The following is a 20,997-nucleotide window of genomic DNA, read 5'->3' as shown; positions in this document are numbered from 1 at the left end:
GGTTGTCCCAAAAGTTTCTTTCGTTTTATAAGGAAATAATAGATACACAACATTTTTTGTTTTATAGTATTTTATTGAATTCTGTATGATCCATTTTGTTGCAATAGAACGAAAAATGTTGTGCATCTATTATTTTCTTATAAAACGAAAGAAACTTCTGGGACAATTTAATATCTGGTTTATATAAATTTAGAAATATATATGTAACTTACGTATTGCTATAAGTACATACTCAAGAGCTCGCGCGATACAGTACACTGAGATTGAACTTAAGACATTTTCGTAACCTATTGGATTTACAATTACTTCCACCTTATGATTTTATAATTATAGAAATAAGATATCAAGAGACTATATTATCCAGTCGAGTTACTTCTTTCGATCAACGTAACATACATTTGATAATAAAATAATAATTTTTAGTATTTTGATTAACAGAAAGAGGACAAGCAGATTATTTCTATTTTATGATATTATATTTTTCCATGTTATAAATACCAAAGAAATTGATACTTCTTTAGTGTGTCAATTACAATACGTATATCTTATTTAAGTCTAAAACATCATAACCTCTTTCATCAAAGACGTTTTTTATTTATAGATGTGGGGTTTCGTGGAGCGAAGAACATGTCTCTCTGGACTGCAGCGAATGCGGTGGCTATTCCCTTCAGCGGCCGTGTCCACTTTGTGACGGACGTTGTCGCACCTCGTGGAAACGCGACCTTACTATGGTATATATCTATTTCTTTTCTTAACTATAATATACTCTGTAAACGCCGTAAAATAAGGACCCATTAGCGCAGAAATAAGAAATGCAAATCTGCTTCCTTTAGAAAAATAAATAAACTTTTATTTTTGATTCGAGCACAATGAAATTAATGACAATTATATGCAATTTGTCATCAGCTTCAGAACTACATGCATATTTAATAATGTTAGGTGTCTCTGTCAATGTCAAAGAATTAAAATAGGAAAAAGCATAATATAGAATATTATAGAATAAAATCAATTTTTATGTTTTAATCAGATGTTCAATATTAGCTGTAAGACGAGTAGTTGTACTCTTATCGATTTTGCGCATGACATCTATAATAGCCTCGTGTTACCATGAAGGTCGTATTAACGACTGCTTTGTTCGCGATAAGTTCTAAAAGTTGGTTATGCGAAGCAGTCGATAAATGCTGAGCTTAAGTAATAAAGCTTTTTTAGCTCTTTTTTTTAATCAATAAATGAAGATCAAGTAATTGCATATAAGAATATAACGAAGAATGAACATGATGTAAATAGCTACATAAATAAAGAATATACGAAATTTATAATAAATATAAAATTTTAAGTACAAAACATGAGTTTCTAAAGAAATAGATATTTTAAAAATAGATGAACTATGATATTTTTTTATCAGGAAGTATACAAGTTCTATAAATTATATTGTAACTTTCTATGAACGATTAGGACTAATGAAATTGATATCGGTATATTAAAAATGGCGTAACTGTCTGTCGTAAAAAGAATTATATATGTATATATAGTTATAATTTATAGTATATAGCTATAATTTCAAAAATACCATGCATGCAACGACGTAGCACATTTGTCTTTCTACGAATAAGTAAAATGTTCATCTATTATAATACATCATTATAGTATAATAAAATGAATGAATCAAGAATATAGAAAAATAAATTTTTTATTTTACAGTCGCACGCCAGTGGTAAAGCAAGATGGATTGGTGAATGTGGATTAAGTTGCGGTCCTTCCATCGAGGAGCCATTGGTGCCCGCGTTGGAAAAACTACGAGCCACATCGTGAACGATGTTTAGCAGCAAATGCATAGAGAGACGTCGCCGTGTATCGTCAACCATGCACAAGACTTAATCCATCACCATCCATAAAGCGTCACCCCACCACCATTGTGCGAGTCGGAAATGTGTGAATGTGGATTTTGGATGTATAAATGATACATTATGTTCCTGAGGAGCGAGAACGGAACGGACAACATCGAACAATAAAACCCGTTCTTCTTCCATGGCTTCACGTTTGATGATGCATTACCATGAACGGTCGATTAGCGAAGAATCTTCTGAGAGCTTAAGCGAAGGTTACCATCTTCGTGATCGTGAATTCAAGAGTCATTTGGGTTTAAAGAGGCGAAGAACTCTACTGCGTGGAATTTTCGCTGCTGACGATTGCTTCTTGATAGATCAAGAAATATGATACAATATCACGTTCGATCTCTTTGTATTACTAGAAATTTTGAATCGCATTTCATTGGGAATATATATTAGCCGCTGAAACTTTAATTGAATTAATAGTTAAAATGATTTCGCCTCTCAGAAACAATTGACCGAAAAAATTGATACAGCTGTGTGCTTATGGAAGAATTAATCAGGGCTGTAATTACATTTCGTTGATAGTGATCGATTAGCGGATATCCTCGTTAATCGATAAATATTGGTGCAACGTTGTTTGAATTCAATACATAAGTTTTTATATATCTTTCACTACAATGAAACGCTGCTATATTTTAGCAAAAGTAGCGAGAAAATACTTATTCAAAATGGTAGTAGAGCGTGAATAAGTAGTTCCAAAATGTGCGCGCATGCGTGATATCACGGTTTTACGGATCTGCAATAAGTATTTTCACGCTTAGTTTGTGACGAAAAACTACAATTTAGACTTTCCTTTATTAGCTAAATTTGGTCTCGAAAACACACAACTTTCGAGGTTTAAGTGTACCATTTTACGAGATTATAAAGCAAAATAAATTTCTCTTATTAGATCAATTTGTAAAAAGATAGTATCTTGGATCAGTGTAGTTTAAAAGATATGAAACGAGAAGATTAATATCTGAAAGAATGGCACATGTATTTATTATTAGATTTACGGAATCAAAATTAGGAGTTAAATTTTAATTGAAAGCTGGATAAACTATATCTTTTTTGAAAATAACATACATTAATATTCAAATAATTGCTTGATAATTAAGAGGAACTTGCAATATAACGCGCAAGAAGAGTTTATCTAAAATTTGAAGACGTATTAACTTCAGACAAAATTAATTAACCTAATCCATAACCTCACATCAATCTAACATCATAGACCTATATCATTAAATTATAAATGGAAGCTTTCTATTGTATACGATGGAAATACGTACAGAGTGGTAAAAGATTGATTTCATAGAGATATAGAAACTTCTGTATATTATACTAAATGTAATACGTCTTCATTTGCGATTGCACTCTTAAATGTTGGTGCTAAGTGCCAAGAAACACAAAAATTAACTTAAGAAGCAGAACTGCGAAAAAATCAATCAGTATAGAAAGCTAGTAAACGTGAATTAAACTTATTTTTATGAGTTAAAAATATACCGCGTTTCCAATGGAAAAAATTTCCAACTTTAAATAACCGTACATACAACAATTTTATTGTAAAATACGATTTTAGATTTGTCAAGTTAAAAGTAGCTAAATATACGTCACTCTCTACTATTTTCCACGTAATAACATGTTTCTACTTCGTTTTAGCTAAATAATGTATATGTAGCTTATATGAAAAAACGATCAAAGAGAAGCATTTATGTTGGTGCCAATAATTTTATTGAATTTATACCATTTCATTCATTTCTTAAACCGTTCACCAAAATGTTTTTAATATTAGTTTTCGTGAAATAATTGTATAATTTATGCACGATTCATTTCTGAACATATTTGTATATTTCTTGACGGTGTAATATTTTGTATGTGAGAACATGTTCATCAAGTCCATGCTCATTTATATTAAACTATAACTCGTGAACATTTTCTGAAGTATTAGCCTAGCTGCAAGCTTTAGTTTAATGCTTTAGAAGAAACGTTTGGTAGCAATTTTTATTTAATCAATAAAATTCTTATTTATGATCAAAACATTAAAATTATTATTATGGGTTTAATAAACGATATTCGTCAAAAAAAAAAAAATTGGTGTTATTTATAAACACAAAATAACAATAAATAACACAAGACATATATACAACACAATAATCATACATATGAAAAGTAAAATTTTACACATACAAGACACGCATAATTTACGCAGCAGAATAATTTTTAATAAAAATAATATAGTGAATAAAAAGGAGTATACGAAGGTTTCTCTTTTATTGACAATTTTATGTACATTTTTATTATCCTGTGTAGCATATCCACTCATGTTGAATTATATTATAGTACATTATTCTGTTTATGCACTTTCTTATATCAAGATTACTTTTTTGTATATTTCATGAAATATATAGTACGATAAAAATAACACTATTGTAATAGCCAACGTAGAAACAGGTTGATCACCAAAGAAGATATAAACCATACTATATATTGAATGCTGAAATAAGTACTGAAATAAGCACTCCAAACTAAAAACACGGACAAAATTGTGCTATATCAGAAAAGAATGAATTTTACTATCAAATATCAAACACTGGAAAGTTTTGATCACAAACACATTAAGTCTAGTTGTTGCTCTTTAATTAAGACTGTTTCTATATTGACCTGTGAACTTTAAGTATATAGCCGCATTGAAAGTGGCATACTTTTGCTGTACAACTTTTAGAGAGTATTAACTCATAAATTATCGTACAAAATATCTCCATTATGTAGCTCTTAACATTATTGGGTACAATTTGCAAAACTGTTCGGTAGAAAAAGACATTATTCCGACTGAGAATTACACAAAGAGACAAATACTGAAAAAACTGCATAAAGGTAAGGGCAACGTTCCTCCTTAAAAACCTGTGCGTGAAATTATTTGCTGCCTAAATCACGCTAAAATATTTTACTATTTAGTTTACATAAACGCAGCACTGATTTGCTAAGAGATCGGTCAAACTCTTCTTTGAAATAATAAAGAGAATCTCAGCACCATTATCCTACAAGGACAACTAATCTTGCTTGCAACGCGTGCAAGTATTGACAAGAATTACACTTTGGTGTACGACATGGTTCACGTGCAGTAATAAATAAAGTTGCTGCATTGTAATGATAGGATATTGGTAACTTCTTCTTGTCGATCGTTCCGTCCTGTACAAAAATTAAACAATTGTACGGACAATTTTATAATACATGACCATGAACAAATTTCATTAAAAAACTAGGACAGGCTAAAATTATATATTTACTTCGAACAGAATTCTAGTAGGAACGAATTGCAGGTGGAACCGTCGCACATTCTTGTTTATCTAGAGTATTATCTATGACTGGTCTGAACTCAATAGACACCTGAAAAATTTAGTTTAATTTAGTAAGCTATTTAAAAAGGAATTGAATATAATTTGTATATAACTCGATATTTACTTCGCCTGTTCGAGGGTTGATTTTTGTAAGTGTATGTTTTCGCCAATGTTGATCCAGTGATTTGGGTTTCTGGTTTCCTATCGGTTTACTATAATCGTATTCATCGATTCTATCTCTAAAATCTTCACGTGCATGAGCCCCACGACTTTCTTTCCTATTTTCCGCAGCTACTATTGTTTGCATAGCATTGATCATTAAGTTTTGTAATTCAAGAGACTCTACAAGATCAGAATTCCAGATCATAGATTTGTCCGCCACCTTCAGATCGTTCAACTTCTTGTATAAAGCAGACATCTTCTGACAGCCTAATAGAATTAAAAAATATTTTAGCTTCAAATCGCTATTTACAATATTTCTACAACAATTCTAAATTAAATTTTCAATTGAATTTCTACCTTCTTGTAATGTTTCAGCTGTTCTGAACACGGCTGCATGGGTTTGCATAGTTTTCTGCATGTTTAATCTCAATTCTGCCGTAGAAATACTGCCATTTGCATTTCTAACCCAATCTAAATTTGCCACACTTTCTTCTCCAGCATTCTAAAACATATATTAATCACAATAATCGGTTTTTGCATTATACTAATCGATAATCATTGCAAAAACATGTACTAACAGGTTTCAGAGGACCAATAGCTTCTCCTGGTTTATTTTCCGCTGCGATTGTTTTAGCACAAGCACGACCAAACACAACTAAATCTAATAATGAATTTGCACCAAGACGATTGGCACCATGAACAGATGCGCAAGCTGATTCTCCACAGGCATATAGTCCAGGCACGACTGTATCCTGGTCATTTTTTCTTGTTAGAACCTGACCTTTGTAGTTTGTAGGTATTCCTCCTATATAATTAAATTTTTAATAATATGAAATTGTTATCTAATAGGCTTACAGTACTTTTAACATTTAATAATGTATCTTTCTTTTAGAACCGAAATTTTTAAAGAAAACTGGGTACATACCCATATTATAGTGTACCGTAGGTATAACTGGAATAGGTTCTCTTGTTACATCAACTCCAGCAAATATCATTGCTGTTTCTGAAATACCAGGTAGCCTGGCTGCTAACTGCTCAGGAGGTAAATGATGGAGTTGCAAATAGATATGATCTTTCTCTGGACCAACACCTCTAAATAAAATTAAGTCATATTGATAAATAAACCATTATTAATCTCATATAACTCTTTTATAAGCTATCAAAAAATTATGCAGTTAGTGTATCTAAATTTTTAGTGATAAAATAAAATAAATCAATATAAATAAATATAAATTTTATGTTTATAACAAACTTTGATTAAAGTCTAGTTTTTATCTGTTTTTATCACAAGGATTTTTAAGATTGCACGATTACTTAGTAGAGAAATTACCTAAATGTTTAATATAAACAGTAATAAATCGTATATTCAGTGCAGATAGTAAAAGAATTTTTCATTTATTTTGCCTCAAAGAAATTATGTATTTCCACTTTTTGTATGATTTCAGAATAATCTATATGTATATGTATATTTATACGACTTACCTGCCTTCCCGGATTTCTATAGTCATAGACCTAGATACAACGTCCCTAGAGGCTAAATCTTTCGCGACTGGAGCATAACGTTCCATAAACCTTTCACCTTCACTATTAACGAGATAGCCTCCTTCACCGCGACTGCCTTCTGTGATGAGGCAACCAGCTCCATATATTCCTAAAATAACAAATAATATTATAAATATATATGATAAACGAATGTAGAAATCAAATCAATGTTTACACATTATTTTGTACCAGTAGGATGGAATTGCACGAATTCCAAGTCCTGATTTGGCAAATTGGCTCTAGATATCATTGCAGTGCCATCACCAGTGCATGTATGAGCAGATGTGCAAGAAAAATATGCACGACCATAGCCTCCAGTTGCTAGTACTGTGTTTTTAGCATGAAAACGATGGAGTGTACCGTCCTCCAAACAAAGAGCAATCACACCTCTGCATTCTCCATCCTCCATTAGTAAATCCAGAGCAAAGTATTCGACAAAGTAGTTGCACTCATAACTTAATGATTGACCGTATAATGTATGAAGTAGAGAATGACCTGTTCTGTCTGCTACGCAGCAACATCTGTGAGCTTGACCACCTTTCCCAAATTTCAGGGATTGTCCACCAAAAGCACGTTGATATATCTTGCCTAAAATAAGAATGATTATTTCAAAAAAATTTTTATTTTGATACTACATATACATAATAAGGTCACCTTTTTTATTTAATATTTTTGATTATTCTATAAATTTATCTTTTATCATTACAAATATCACTCTGAAATTGAAACTATACAACAAATAAGCATATTCACATTACTAGTAAGAGTACAACAATACCTAGATATCAGCTGGAAATGACATAATGAGGTCGTAAATTGAGACATTTAAGGGGAGATAAGGAGCTCAAATTGTGGGTGACCCTTGTTCAGGGCTGTAAAATAACAACTCAGAATTATTTCTTCCTTTCAAGTAGGTATGTTGGCGGTAAAGAATTCTCTGGAAACCCTGACCACAGGATGCATACGGCCCTGAGTGCGGCTAGATCAATCGATATCACCGTTTAATGTTTTACGTTTTAATTTACGACCTCACTATATCGCTTCCAACTATGATACATGGCAACCGTAAAATGTGATTTGTTATTTTTAAATGTCAATTATAAATTCTTATCAATACTGTTTCTGATAGTTATAAATTTTAGTAGTAATAATACCTACGTCTTTAGAATAACAGGTTCGCGAGTAAAAAATGCTTAGATATTATTATAAACATTGAAAAATTACAAATTATATGGATTTCAACTATGGATAAAAATATAAAACACAAGCAAAATTATAACGGATCTGCTGAAAAGAATCGCAAAGATGAAGAGTATAAAACAGATAATCAGATTCAAAAAATAAAAGAATCTGAATCAAATTATAGACTGAAGTCAAATAAGTAATTTGTAGACTTTTAGATATTTTTATGACTGATTTGTTATAAATTGATTAATTAATTATCATTATATAAACAATTACTGTCTATATTTAATATTTGTATAGTTCAAATCAAAGAACCCATTCTCGTTCTCGCTCACCATGTAAGAATTCTAAACAATGGATAAGTTCAAATGCTTTCATAAATTTTGTTCAGGACTTCAGACAAGTAATTAAACGTATAAAAAAATATATTTTTGCTTGTCAATAAAAAAAAATTACATTTACAGAATCTTACTGGTGTCAGAAGTACAAAAATATTTCAAATAGCTGGTGAAAGATGGAAAAAAATGCCTTTTGAAGAAAAACAACCATATATAAAGGCAGCTATGAATATTAAAAATAAAAAGCAAAATCAACAAAAGATTGAAAACATAAATAACGTTGTTAATACAAATACAGAGCAACCAAAGAATGAAGATACACAAAAACAAGAAAAAACTGGCAAGAGAGAAAGAAAGAAAAGGGTTAATACTTTATTTGCTTAAAATAACTAAAACCTTTTTATCTCTTACACAGTATGTATAGTATAGATCTTTAATTATAGGAACCAAAAAAATCTATTAAGAATAAAAGTAATACTGAATCAGATAATGAATCGATCTCTTCTGGTACAACAGCAACAAATACAAGTGAAGATATGTCGGATACAAGTTCATAAAATACAATACAATCAGTTATATAAATGTGATGGTATTTATAACTAATTGATGTTTTGATAACTTTTCTCATTGTGTAACTTGTTATTAAGAAGAGTCAAATTTTTCATATATAATAAAATTTTTCATTTGTATTAAAATATGTTTATGATCCGTGCAAAATTTAAAATGATACATTTACTTTTTATATAAAACATACAACGTTGCCTATATTTTATAAACAATATTACCATCTGAAGTTCGACTAAACGGCATGCCACAATTCTCCAATTCAATGACTGCCTTTGGTGCTTCACGTGTCATATAATGAATAGCATCCTGATCACCCAACCAGTCAGATCCCTTAACTGTGTCATACATGTGCCACTGCCAGTTATCATCCTCCATATTACCCAAAGCAGCATTGATACCTCCTTGAGCAGCAACAGTATGTGATCTTGTAGGAAATAGTTTAGTAATGACCGCTGTCTTGAATCCTTCAGCGACCAAGCCATAAGCTGCACGCAATCCTGCTCCACCAGCACCCACAACAACAGCATCATAAGTATGATCTACTAATGGATAATGCTTAGAAACATTGTCTGAGATTTTTGCAGCTTTGCCATCTGGTGTATAATGAAGTTTGCGATTTGCAATGACCGGTAATCCAAATTTGTTCTGAAATAACATGAAAGCATGATAAAAAGATTGGTTAGGACAAATAGATATCACATGTGATAATTATACAAAATCATAACTGAATCTTATATCTATAGTGTCTGTACATAGCAAATGTGTGTATACATAGACTTATACATATATATAGCATAATCACATTGCATTAAGACTCTATTTATAAAACACGAAACAGTTTTAGAAACTGAATTGAAAAAAGTAAGGTGACACTGTTTAAATCGTTACAAAACGCAATTCGATTTAATAAATGATTTGACCGTAGTTTAATACGTAACATGTCACTCGTGATATACCGATTTTTAGTGACATTGCAACATCAACGATATCTGACCGAAGATTTAATCTCGAGTAATATTTTTCATAATAAGACTACATCTTGACAAATTTTTTTAAAAATACATAAAAATAAACCTAATTTACAATAATTCTTAAAAATTTATTGTGATAACAATAGTTTGCTATTATTGTGATAGAAATATAATAATGATATGTAAAATTATGTAATTAATTAAGACGCGTGATTGTTCTGTATCATAAACAAGGTTAATTGCGTTAGGTGCAATTTTATCGAAATGTACTAAAATATATTCATGGGCTATTATTTATTGAATGTATCATATAAATGATTAAAAAGTTGTTATATACCGGAAAGTAATTATCCTTATCGAATTGAAAATGTTTTCACAATGAGGCCATAGAATAGAGCTATGTATTACCCGATGAACATCATTTACCATATGGAGGCTAAGAGAAATGATATGTTGGCGATAAGTTTTTTGTCCTATACTAGATATACTGCATTTAAATTTCAATTTTATACACTTTTAATTATACTAAAGTTATGTTGGGAAGAATGGCCAGTGGTTATAAAATTGAATATTTAATACGAAACAAATTAATAGAATGAAAACCAAGTAATTATCTAAAACAGATCTATTACGCTTTTATTTGCGATTAATATAGTATGATGAATATAAAAAAAGAAATTCGAAGACGATAAAGTTAATGAATTAACATATGAAATGATATTTAAAGAGTGTAATTTCGCGCTAATGTCAGTTTCCCGTGCCGGTAGTTTATCCGCAATTATAATTAAACTTCTAAGGTAAGATACGGCAATTGTTTTCATTGTCACGTATTTAAGGTCAATATCAAGGTGAAGAATAGACAAAAAAATATTTGTTTAGTGAAGATAACGGAAATTAAAATCATTGTTATCTACTTTGCAGTGAAAATCATGATTATTGTGTAGGCCGGCTATTGTGGGGTGGCGCGTACGAAATGAAAGAAGTGCGGTAAGAAAAGACATTCGACGTTAGAATCGTCTGCTAAACGTTCTCCTGTCTAGCTTGAATTTATTCAAATCACTATTACTTTAATCAGCATGTTTCCAGTATTTATTTATTCATGACTTTTAGATAGTTTCAAAAGACTGATGTTTGTAACGAAAAATATTTTGCGAGAGGATCGATACAGGTATTCGTTAAGACACATTAGTAAACTTACGTAATTGATCAACGCCGAGTATTATATAGCAGGTACATCATTGTTAGATTAAAAATTACATAACTTAACGAAAATCGACTTACCAACGTCGTTGTGGGAGGATTTCTCGCCAGTAAAGACGACAGCTTCAAAAGACCGCTCATCTCGGTATAATGTCACTTGTTCAAGTGAAAATGTTATTATTAACAATGACACACGCACCTCTTTATTGAATGCGCGATTCGGCTTCACCGTGCAAATGCTAATATTTGTTAACTTCACTCCCGCACTTCTCGCACGGCGACGTGAAGTGTACAAGTCGGTTGAGTACCGACTACTGGCGGAAGCTTCCTGACGAATATCAGTGTTGCCAATCCTATCGTCACGAGATAACCTCATTTGTAAGTTACTCGCTAATTTTTTACTTCAATCTCATTGCTTTTCATTCATATACTTTGTCTGTTTTTAGCATTTTTAACGTATAATTGTTTTAATATTAATTCTTCGTCCTTCGAAATTTCAAAGTTAACGTCACAAATAATAGTTAACCGTAGGCGGGAAAATTAAACGATACCGCGAAAGAAATCAAGCGGTTCTCATTTCACTTTACATACGATGGGGTGTTAACGGTATTTTGAATTATGTAGCTATACGAGTGCGTGGGTTCTAAAGGGAAAGTAACTCGATATAATCTGTGTAATATACATCATTTACCTGTGCTCTAAGGAATGAATATTAAACTAAAAAGTCTAAATAATTCAAACTCTATCAATAAATCACTACAAGTAGGCATCGATATAAATTAAAAATGCTAGTGAAAGTTACAGAACTTTGACAATACAGAGGTAAATCTATTCATATTTGTATATAGTCGTTGTTTTTTTAAATTTAAATTTGGCCATTGATTTTACTTGGTGAAACACCGATCGTACCAAGTTGGTTTCGAAATGTACACATGTACTACGATGTTTCAGAAATCTTCAGAATCTATGATTGTTTGTGTTTCGAATTCCACAGCCATTGATTTCTTAAAAATTCTCACGCTTTATGAGGTTGTTAACACAGCTGCTAACGGTGCCTGTGCTTAACCGAGCTTTATTTCCTGTAGTACGGGGAGAAAGAAAAAAAAATGAGAAAGATTTGTTATACTCCGGGGTTAGCGGTACAGCGCATGTTTCGTTTCCCTATTGGTTGATTCTTTGTAGGCTCGTCTCTATATATATAGGTAAATCTTATATCGTATGGTGGGGTGTCACATGGTGTCACATATACAGGCACTTTAGTCAGATGTTACCAATACAATAGCTGATCAAGTGTTGGTAGGTGTAGGAATAAAGGAGTATGGTTTACGAAACAAATTAGCTTACACTGATTCATATATAGTTAGTGTAAGTATTCATTGTTCATGTTTAAACGTATATGAGTTCTACAGATACGATCAAGTTTTCAATACGTTTTTTCGTAAGTTTTCGTAAGATACGTAAGTTTTCAATAAAAAACGTTATTATATAAATATGTTAAACATATAAAATGTTGTGTGTACGTGTAATAAAAAATGAATACTTTCTTTTATATTATTATATTTTATTATTACATCTTATATCCGATACAATCAAACAATAAAATTATTTGATATGTTTCGACTAAACTTTTGCATGCAGATTATTCGTCCTTCGTTGTTTCTGATCAGTTATATTCTGGTTTTTCTAATTGTTCCGAACATTTTATCTTATATTTATTTATGGAAAAATAAGAATTTTAAACAATGTACACTTTAGATTCATTGGACATTGTTTTCTAAATTCAGAGTCATTTGTATCGAACACAGCTTTTTATTTTGTAAATAGTCAAGAAATAAAAGGTAATTACTTCCAGAACAATTCTGAAAAATATAATTTAAGGAGATGTTCTTTGAATATTAAATTCTGAATGAAAAATAAAATAGATCGATGTAAGTAGTCTGTTATTTACTTATCAAATGATCATCATCCAATTTCACGAATATCGATATGAAATAATTTCTCTTTGCCGAAAATATTCGAGGGCAACGGTAGCTAATTTTTAATCGTGTTACAATGTCTGATAGTGGTCGTAAACAGTGCGAAGAATGGCTTTCACTCTGGCAGGAGGACGAGATTCCTCGTCATTAAGTGATACGTTTCGTTAATTGATTATGCAAAACAAGGTGACAGACAGGTCCGTGCCTCCGGTTGGAATTAATTACAGTAATCGATTCGACACAGTGAACGAAAGTTGTATAAAATATTATACAAAAGCCACGTTCAAACAACGAAATCTGCAGGTTTGTTGTTTTAGTGATTTCAAGATATAAACATGGCTCATATCTGGATTATTAATTATGTCAATACAAAGAATGTTGATAATATCAATATTATTAGCCATGTTAATTTAGAAAACAAGAAAACATCAGGCGAAAAAAGAGAAAGGGAAGATTCGTAATGGGATTTAATGATCGTATTAATATACTCGAATCGATGGAGGAACATGTCGAGCTTCTGTTTCGTCCAGTGTCGTGTCGATGACAGGACGATAAGAAATGCTGATCTGTAAAGGTGTAAATATTTCTGATATTTCAATTGATAAAAAGAATACACAATTGTCATATTATGTAATCTCGCAAGTTTAAATATAATTAGCGATAAAGTTTCAAAATTCGGTTCAAATGCAGTTACACTTTTATATTTCATTTTTAATTTAGAAATAAAATTTCAAACATTTATTATTTAATTTTATTTAATCATGATCGAAAAATCATTTAATAAAGATCATTGCGTCCTCGCTATAATATAATAATAAGAATATAATATTAATAATAAATCAATAATATAAAGTAAAAACGTTGACTATAAAAAGTTAAAGTTATCAATAAACAAAATAATTCTGTCTAATTCTGAAAAAGTATACCATCGAGGCGTTAACATGCACCGATATGTTGTAAAATAAGTGATAAAGGAAAATAGGAAATCCCGATAACTTACCGATCCATCTGGTCGGGACCATGTGAGTGTGTGTTTGCGCCAATGCTCAGCATATGATCGTTTCTTCTGACCTTCAAGCGGTTTAGAGTAGTCGTATTCATCGATTCGTTCCTGCAAATATAATTTTCGTTCGATTTCGTCGTGAATATTAGACAGCTGTAGATCGAATTAAACATTAGATTAAACAAAGATATAAATACTTTGAAATCATCCCGAGCATGAGACCCTCGAGACTCTTTCCTGTTTTCGGCCGCGTAAACGATGTGCATACAAACCAACATCATGTTTTGTAATTCTATGGCTTCTACCAGCTCTGTGTTCCAGATTAAAGATTGGTCTTGAACCTAAAACAATTCGCACATGTTATAAGTTTCAATTCTTTCTAATTCTTGACACGTATTAATTATCAGAAAATTTCTTTTATTCTTGATATATATTAATTTATGTCCAGTAAATGTTGTTCTTTAATCTATTCTAAAAATAAAATTTAAATTATAATTTTGAGGATCGAAAATTGATCCCATTTATCGTAGAAAACACTCAGCCATTAACACTTAACCATTGCTACGTTCGTAATGCATAATGCCTTATCTGTATCTGACTCCTACTCACATCGTATCAAACACAAACCAAACCTATTGTTATTTTATATTTTCGGTATAATGTCTTAATAAATTATTTACGAGGCTGTATTTACATAACTCTATGTAGCAGATCGGCGAGGTCGCCTCGCACTATTTATATATAGCTTAATATTTTTTTCTTTCTTTTGTTCATGTCGACATCGTCTGATGAGAAAAACTTCAAACAGTATATCGTATGATGGATAAAACAGATTAAATGTCGAGAAGCTGAAGACCTTATAACTCAATCTTACATAAATGCAACATTTCGATTAATTCACCTACACATATATCCGGCAAGTCGCAGGTAAAGAGTCGCGTCATCTCACGACATCCTCGTTGTAATACATCGCAGGTTCTGAACACCGAGCAATACTTGTGCATAGTTTGCTGCATCTCTTCTCGCAGCTCGGCGATAGGAATACAACCTTTTGCATAACGAGTCGCATCGAAGCGGCAAATAGACTCCTCGCCAACAATCTGTACACATACGTAAGTATGTAAGTGAGTATAGTTATAAGAGAAAAAATAACGATAGGATGTTAATAATAGCCAGTATTTTGTTTCATTATTTGATTCGAAGCTTCAATTGCGTTTGAGTTTTATTATTGAAAGATGAGTAAGGGATTATGAATAAAAATTGGTTAAACCTGTCAGCATAAATGATTTTAACATAAACGTAGATCGTTGGTATTTCAAACTTCTCAGTGACAACATCGAACTTTAATTTTTAATTCAGATAGAGAATTATTATGTACGTCACATACACGTAAATGAGAATAGTTGTCTATAATTAACAGAGGAAAAATCACAATAGGATATTAATAATAATCCTCGATTCGAGTTTCACTATTCAGAGTTGAATATTTTTATTGCGGGATGATGAATGAGAGATTATGAATGAAATTTAATTGAATTAAAATGTTCTAATGTGTTCTTCGTGTATTTAATATACAACTTGAAGGTTTACAGTCGAATAATTTGAGATATTTCTGATCAGAATAGATAATTTTGCTTATTTAATAGAATGAAATAAAAATATACAATATATATTACAAAATTAAAAAAATATTGTAAAATTAAATAAAATAAATTCGATATTTTAAATGTCATTGTTATTTTACACACACACACAAACAAATTTGACAATTGATTGTAAGTCCTTCTTAATATTTTGCTGTTAAAATATAATATACTTGTAATATAATATACTAATAATATACTGCTAATATAATTCTAATTGGACATTGAATTTCATTGCTTGCTTGAACGACGTATGTATAGGTTATCGGTGAGACTACAAAATAAAATAAGATTACAAAAAAGAGCAGATTTAATTTCTTTTTTACCTTTAAAAGTAATTAATTATAATTGGGGTAATCTTTAGTACTTTATGTTTAAAAATGAATAATAATTATTATTATATATAAACGAACCATCTGTGAAATATTTATGTTATTAGTATTTTACTTTTGTCTGAGATAACAGATCTTAAAATCGTAGCATTTACGTATTTAAATAAGATTACCGATAAGTACAATTTTTGTAAGTATCTTCTTCAATTATGAAAGCTGTATAAACGGGTCCCACTAAAAGACTGTGAATTTACAATACGCGAAGGAACATAATTTTGTATTCCAGAACTCATTAAGTATTCCGTGCCACGTATAACGAACCATCAAAAATAAATTGTGCTCTTACGGATGGTAAGTCCTCGTGACGTTCTCCAGGCCTGGTCATGCAGTCGATCTGATCGGAGATTGCCTTGCCAAAAACGACTAACTCCAGAAGGCTATTGGCGCCTAACCGATTGGCCCCATGGACAGACACGCACGCGGTTTCGCCTGCTGCCCAGAGTCCTTCGATCACGCTATCTTCCTCGTTTTCTCGCGTCAGAACCTTGTGGGCAGAGTTACCAACCAGTGATTCATGCTTCGTGCGTAGTTAGTTTGGCGAAGGGCGTTCTAACTACTCACCTGTGCTCGCCAGTTCGTGGGTATGCCGCCCATATTGTAGTGCACTGTGGGAATGATAGGTATCGGTTCTTTTTCTACATCCACGCCGCTGAAGACCCAGGCTAAGTGCGAAATCCCTGGTAGTCGCGTGCGTATTGTTTCTACTGGCAAGTGATGTAGTTGCAAAAATACATGGTCTTTCTTCGGACCTACACCTCTGGAATGGAATAAATTTCATGAAAGTCACAAGGATACAGTAGTTTCGTGCTAATAGAAGATGATCTTTATGTGTTTAATTTTGCGAGTTAGGTTCGTTTGGATAATGTAGGAGTGACTTTCATAGGATCGTTATTAAAGTACAAATGTGGAAAGTATAAATTGTATATATCGATATAAGTTATTTATATATTTATATAATATTATATAGTCTATATCAAAGATATAATTGTATAAATAAATTAAATAAATAAATATATATATAGACATATATGTGAATTATTTATACGTATGTTTCTTAAGATATTTAGATACATGAATATCATTGAATTTCTTACAAATCATCTTACATAATAAATATAAAAATGTTACAATTTTTTTATCAAGAAAACTGGAGGTTATCTCAAAGATTAGAACTTTGTATCGGACTTATGATGTAGTAAAACTTTTCCATCTTTCTCCACCTATGACCTGAAAATTATTTCATGTGCTAGTATATAAATGTTATATAAATAGATAATTTAATGTACCTACAGAGTATTAGATAATTTAATATGTCTACAGTAGTAAGTCTTCTTTCTCGTTCAATAGTTTTACCAAAGGTCAATATGGAAATCTCTTTTAAATTCTGATAAGTGAGAGAGAAGATATAAGAAAATAGACATAACGGGACTGGATAAAAACAAATCTGTGTTCATAAAGTAACGGCGCCGGAGAGCATGGAAGAGTATGGTATGTCTCGTTACACAATACAACTCCATTTATCTTGACCAGCTCACCAAAAGTATATTTGTGAAGAATTAAGTTCAGTTTAATATTTCAAAAGTTAAAACCTATGATATTAAGCGATAAAAGTCGGGGATGTATTTCACATTTTAATTGAATTTAACAGTGCGTATTTCTATTAAATGTGTCGTAATTATTGCATATTAAATTATTTTCTTTTATTCGTACAATTTTGAGACTTTTCGCTTGTGGTATGTATTACTTTAAACATTCCACCTATAGTTAGAGTTTATATTAGGTCGTCCGGAAAGTTTCTTTCGTTTTGTAAGGAAATAATGGATGGACAACATTTTTCGTTTTATATTATTTTATCGAATTACGTATGATCCATTTTGTTCTATCAAAATAAAGATCACAACGTTCGACAGATTATGTTTCATGTTTGTATAAAGATACGTTGTTGTAAAAGACGTGCCTGCAAAAGAAAGACACTTTCCGGACAACCTAATATAATCGGGGTTCACTGATTTTCCCCACTACCAGTGAATTCCAAGTAATAGGAGTTCACGTCCAGGTAATTTCCAGTTTAATTTCAAAATTTAATCATAAGTTAATCTTTATAAGTAAAATTCAAATAAATGGAGTTTTATTGTCGAGTATGATCGCGAAAGTGTTAAACATATTCATAGAATTTCCTATATGCTTCACCTTCCTTCGAATATTTCCATTGTTATTGCTCTGGATACGACATCGCGAGACGCGAGATCTTTCGCGTTCGGCGCGTATCGTTCCATGAAGAATTCTCCTTCGGAATTGAGTAGTTTTCCGCCTTCTCCACGGCTACCTTCTGTTATCAAAATGCCGCTGCCGTATATTCCTGGCGGAAAAATCGACTGGTTAAACGGGGGAAGCTTTTGCCCTCGCGGATTCTGTTTTCCTTTTTGCTACGCAAATACCGGTTGGATGAAACTGGATGAACTCCATATCTTCAAGGGGCAATCCTGCTCTGGAGGCCATCGCCATACCATCTCCGGTGCATACATGTGCCGCGGTGCAGGACAGGTAACATCTTCCTGCTCCTCCTGTAGCTAATACCTGGAAAAGGTGTCAGCTTGTTTATCGCCTCGATATTTAATGCTCATGTTTAACGACCCGTCATGTTTAACGCCGTTCCCTGGTTTCATGGGATAACATGGTAACATGATGCTAAGGATATCGTGTCTGAAATTTTTCAAAAGCGAAAACCACGATGAAATGTGGTATGCATGGGATTTATACATATATTTAGTAAACAATTTGCAAAGTTTTACTTATTTTATCAAAAAATATAATTTCAATGCATACGATGTTATAAAATTAAAAGAACCGTTTTGTATACCGTCATGCAGCAAATATTTGAACTCTATTAATCAAAGATCAATGTTTACTGTATGATGAGCCCTGAAGCGATGCAGAAGTCCGGTTTCTAGTTCCCATGCTAAAACTCCCTTGCAGCATCGTCCGTACATAAGAAGATCGAGGGCAAAGTACTCGACGTAATAATGGACGTCGTAACGGAGGCTCTGCCCATATAAAGTGTGTAGTATTGCGTGACCGGTTCTATCCGCGGCGGCACAAGTTCTGTGAGCTTGACCACCTTTTCCAAACTTTAACGATTGTCCACCAAATGCACGTTGATAGATTTTTCCATCGTCCTTACGGCTAAAGGGACAACCTAAAATATGTAAATTTGGATACTGTTAATAGTTTAAAAATAAGACTTTCATATAATTGATTATAACACTTTTACACTACAATTTAATTCTCAAATATGAGAGACTTTCAAATACGATTCACTTGTATTAACTTTTTTTATTTTATTTTTTATTTATCTTATTTCACCAAAGAAGCTATATTTTGTACTTAAAAAATTACCATAATTTTCGAGTTCAAAAACTGCTCGAGGTGCTTCTCTTGTTAGGAAATGTATCGCATCCTGATCTCCTAGCCAGTCAGATCCTTTAACGGTATCATACATATGGTAAAGCCAATTATCCTCCTTTTCATCGATAGCAGCATTTACTCCACCTTGAGCGGCGACAGTGTGAGATCTTGTAGGAAATAATTTTGTGACCACTGCCACGCGGTAACCTTTACTCCCTTAACACGAAAGCACGAGAACAAGATCGTTGAGAATTGATAATTAAAGAATAATGAATTTCCTAACTTTATGTGGTAGATTAATGGCAGATAATAAACATAATATATAGTAAATTTATTAAACTAATATGCACAATGTTTAACACGTTCAAACTAGTGTGATCCACTGGTGGGTCGCAACCTGCACTTCTATTTGGCGGCGTGGATCACAGGTGGGTCACGCCATATTTTTATCGTCGCGCGGCATGACCCGCCAATGATTCACGCCATTTACGTTTCCAATTTTAATTTATAAAAATGTTATTTAACGTGAACTGGAATAAAATATAAATGTTATTGCAGAAGGTGAGTACGAAAAAGTATGTCGGCTTGAACGTGTTACGTAAACAAACTTCTTGGGTTCGAAATAGAAATTTTATAAGTTGGCTAACTATTTAATATGATCTGATTGACCGGCGGGCCGGTGACCCACGCTGCTAGATGGAAGTGCAGATTGTGGCCCACCGGTGTATCACACCAATCAAATCTCATTTACATGATTTATGAATTAAAAAATAGTTCGTATTTTTAATTTCCCTTTCAAGTTGATTATGGAATTATGCGATGCATGTGCAACAAAATGCATAATTACTTTTTTAACCTAACTTAGAAGATAATAGCTTTTTTTACTGTAGATTATGAGATGGGTAATGTATTATTTTAATTTAATTCTCGAGTTATATGGAATGTGTTTGTAATTAAATTACCTAAGCCAAAAGCCGCTCTCAACCCTGCACCACCCGCGCCCACGATCACAACATCGTAACAATGATCTATTAGGGGATAATCCTGCAATGCAGTATTTGAAACATTAAACATACATTTTGATAACAAGAAATAACAAATTTTATTAGAAAATCTTTACGTTACTATTTTCCGTTCCACATTTGGCTTTTTCACCTGGACTGACGTTTACATGAAAATATCTACTAGTTTTTCTGTTCAAGTACTGAGATCGTGAACCAAACCGCTATAAAAAACCGAAACATAAAAATCAAGGCACCTTAAAAAATTAGTTTTCTAATAATTGTTACTGCTTACAAAAAATCGTGGCAAACAGTTCACAGATCGTAACATTATTTCTGGAAGTTTGTGTGCAGCATGAAGTATAATTACACATAAACAAGCTGCTATGTTTGTTCGTCATTT

The 20,997-nt window shown here is 32.0% G+C and overlaps 4 protein-coding genes across 8 annotated transcripts in view; 2 read left to right on the top strand and 2 right to left on the bottom strand.

The window, feature by feature from the left end:
• Positions 1 to 3,842, top strand: part of LOC132905520 (protein pinocchio) — a 50,231-nt gene extending 46,389 nt beyond the window's left edge. For all 4 annotated transcript variants that reach the window (XM_060956908.1, XM_060956907.1, XM_060956910.1 and 1 more), the window contains exons 5-6: positions 602 to 731; positions 1,702 to 3,842. In XM_060956908.1, coding sequence (XP_060812891.1) covers positions 602 to 731; positions 1,702 to 1,812 — 241 coding nt within the window. In that variant the 3' untranslated portion in view covers positions 1,813 to 3,842. The remainder of the gene's footprint in view (positions 1 to 601; positions 732 to 1,701) is intronic.
• Positions 3,843 to 4,123: 281 nt separating this feature from the next.
• Positions 4,124 to 11,503, bottom strand: LOC132905505 (succinate dehydrogenase [ubiquinone] flavoprotein subunit, mitochondrial). The gene is made up of 10 exons (XM_060956861.1): positions 11,256 to 11,503; positions 9,222 to 9,648; positions 7,103 to 7,501; positions 6,854 to 7,022; positions 6,297 to 6,463; positions 5,950 to 6,176; positions 5,729 to 5,873; positions 5,334 to 5,638; positions 5,159 to 5,258; positions 4,124 to 5,060 (listed from the first exon to the last, which is right to left on the bottom strand). The coding sequence occupies exons 1-9, from the start codon at positions 11,313 to 11,315 to the stop codon at positions 5,172 to 5,174; spliced, it is 1,986 nt and encodes a 661-aa protein (XP_060812844.1). The 5' UTR covers positions 11,316 to 11,503; the 3' UTR covers positions 4,124 to 5,060; positions 5,159 to 5,171.
• Positions 7,600 to 9,117, top strand: LOC132905528 (uncharacterized). The gene is made up of 4 exons (XM_060956919.1): positions 7,600 to 8,294; positions 8,399 to 8,501; positions 8,563 to 8,799; positions 8,880 to 9,117. Exons 1-4 carry the CDS (start codon positions 8,158 to 8,160, stop codon positions 8,991 to 8,993), a joined length of 591 nt encoding a protein of 196 aa, XP_060812902.1. The 5' UTR covers positions 7,600 to 8,157; the 3' UTR covers positions 8,994 to 9,117.
• A 1,211-nt stretch (positions 11,504 to 12,714) lies between the features above and the next one.
• Positions 12,715 to 20,958, bottom strand: LOC132905664 (succinate dehydrogenase [ubiquinone] flavoprotein subunit, mitochondrial-like). 2 transcript variants are annotated; one of them, XM_060957203.1, is made up of 11 exons: positions 20,556 to 20,682; positions 19,585 to 19,809; positions 19,098 to 19,384; positions 18,627 to 18,765; positions 18,379 to 18,547; positions 16,750 to 16,945; positions 16,475 to 16,672; positions 15,059 to 15,253; positions 14,351 to 14,494; positions 14,151 to 14,261; positions 12,715 to 13,716 (listed from the first exon to the last, which is right to left on the bottom strand). In XM_060957203.1, the coding sequence occupies exons 1-11, from the start codon at positions 20,665 to 20,667 to the stop codon at positions 13,630 to 13,632; spliced, it is 1,863 nt and encodes a 620-aa protein (XP_060813186.1). In that variant the 5' UTR covers positions 20,668 to 20,682; the 3' UTR covers positions 12,715 to 13,629. The 2 variants fall into 2 exon arrangements, 1 of the variants encoding a protein (XP_060813186.1); XR_009657839.1 differs by having other exon boundaries at positions 13,687 to 13,716; positions 15,055 to 15,253; positions 20,556 to 20,958.
• Between the last annotated feature and the right edge of the window lie 39 nt (positions 20,959 to 20,997).

The sequence above is a fragment of the Bombus pascuorum genome, chromosome 3 (genome assembly GCF_905332965.1).
Source record: "Bombus pascuorum chromosome 3, iyBomPasc1.1, whole genome shotgun sequence".
Taxonomy (NCBI): Eukaryota; Metazoa; Arthropoda; class Insecta; order Hymenoptera; family Apidae; genus Bombus; species Bombus pascuorum.
The sequence above is the reverse complement of the archived record's forward strand: the minus strand, read 5'-3'. Positions and strand labels throughout refer to the sequence as shown.

What these genes read in the sequence shown, in the direction of transcription:
- LOC132905505 (XM_060956861.1), bottom strand. Translation starts at nt 11,315, where the DNA reads ATGAGCGGTCTTTTGAAGCTGTCGTCTTTACTGGCGAGAAATCCTCCC. An exon ending in ATAGAAATCCGGGAAGGCAG is followed by an intron (nt 6,464 to 6,853) that starts GTAAGTCGTATA and finishes AATTTTATTTAG; the next exon opens with AGGTGTTGGTCCAGAGAAAG. An exon ending in AGCTGAAACATTACAAGAAG is followed by an intron (nt 5,639 to 5,728) that starts GTAGAAATTCAA and finishes TAATTCTATTAG; the next exon opens with GCTGTCAGAAGATGTCTGCT.
- LOC132905528 (XM_060956919.1), top strand. Translation starts at nt 8,158, where the DNA reads ATGGATAAAAATATAAAACACAAGCAAAATTATAACGGATCTGCTGAA. An exon ending in TATAGACTGAAGTCAAATAA is followed by an intron (nt 8,295 to 8,398) that starts GTAATTTGTAGA and finishes ATATTTGTATAG; the next exon opens with TTCAAATCAAAGAACCCATT. An exon ending in TTGTTCAGGACTTCAGACAA is followed by an intron (nt 8,502 to 8,562) that starts GTAATTAAACGT and finishes TTACATTTACAG; the next exon opens with AATCTTACTGGTGTCAGAAG.
- LOC132905664 (XM_060957203.1), bottom strand. Translation starts at nt 20,667, where the DNA reads ATGTTTAATGTTTCAAATACTGCATTGCAGGATTATCCCCTAATAGAT. An exon ending in ATGCTCGGGATGATTTCAAA is followed by an intron (nt 14,262 to 14,350) that starts GTATTTATATCT and finishes TTATATTTGCAG; the next exon opens with GAACGAATCGATGAATACGA. An exon ending in GGTCCCGACCAGATGGATCG is followed by an intron (nt 13,717 to 14,150) that starts GTAAGTTATCGG and finishes ACACCTTTACAG; the next exon opens with ATCAGCATTTCTTATCGTCC.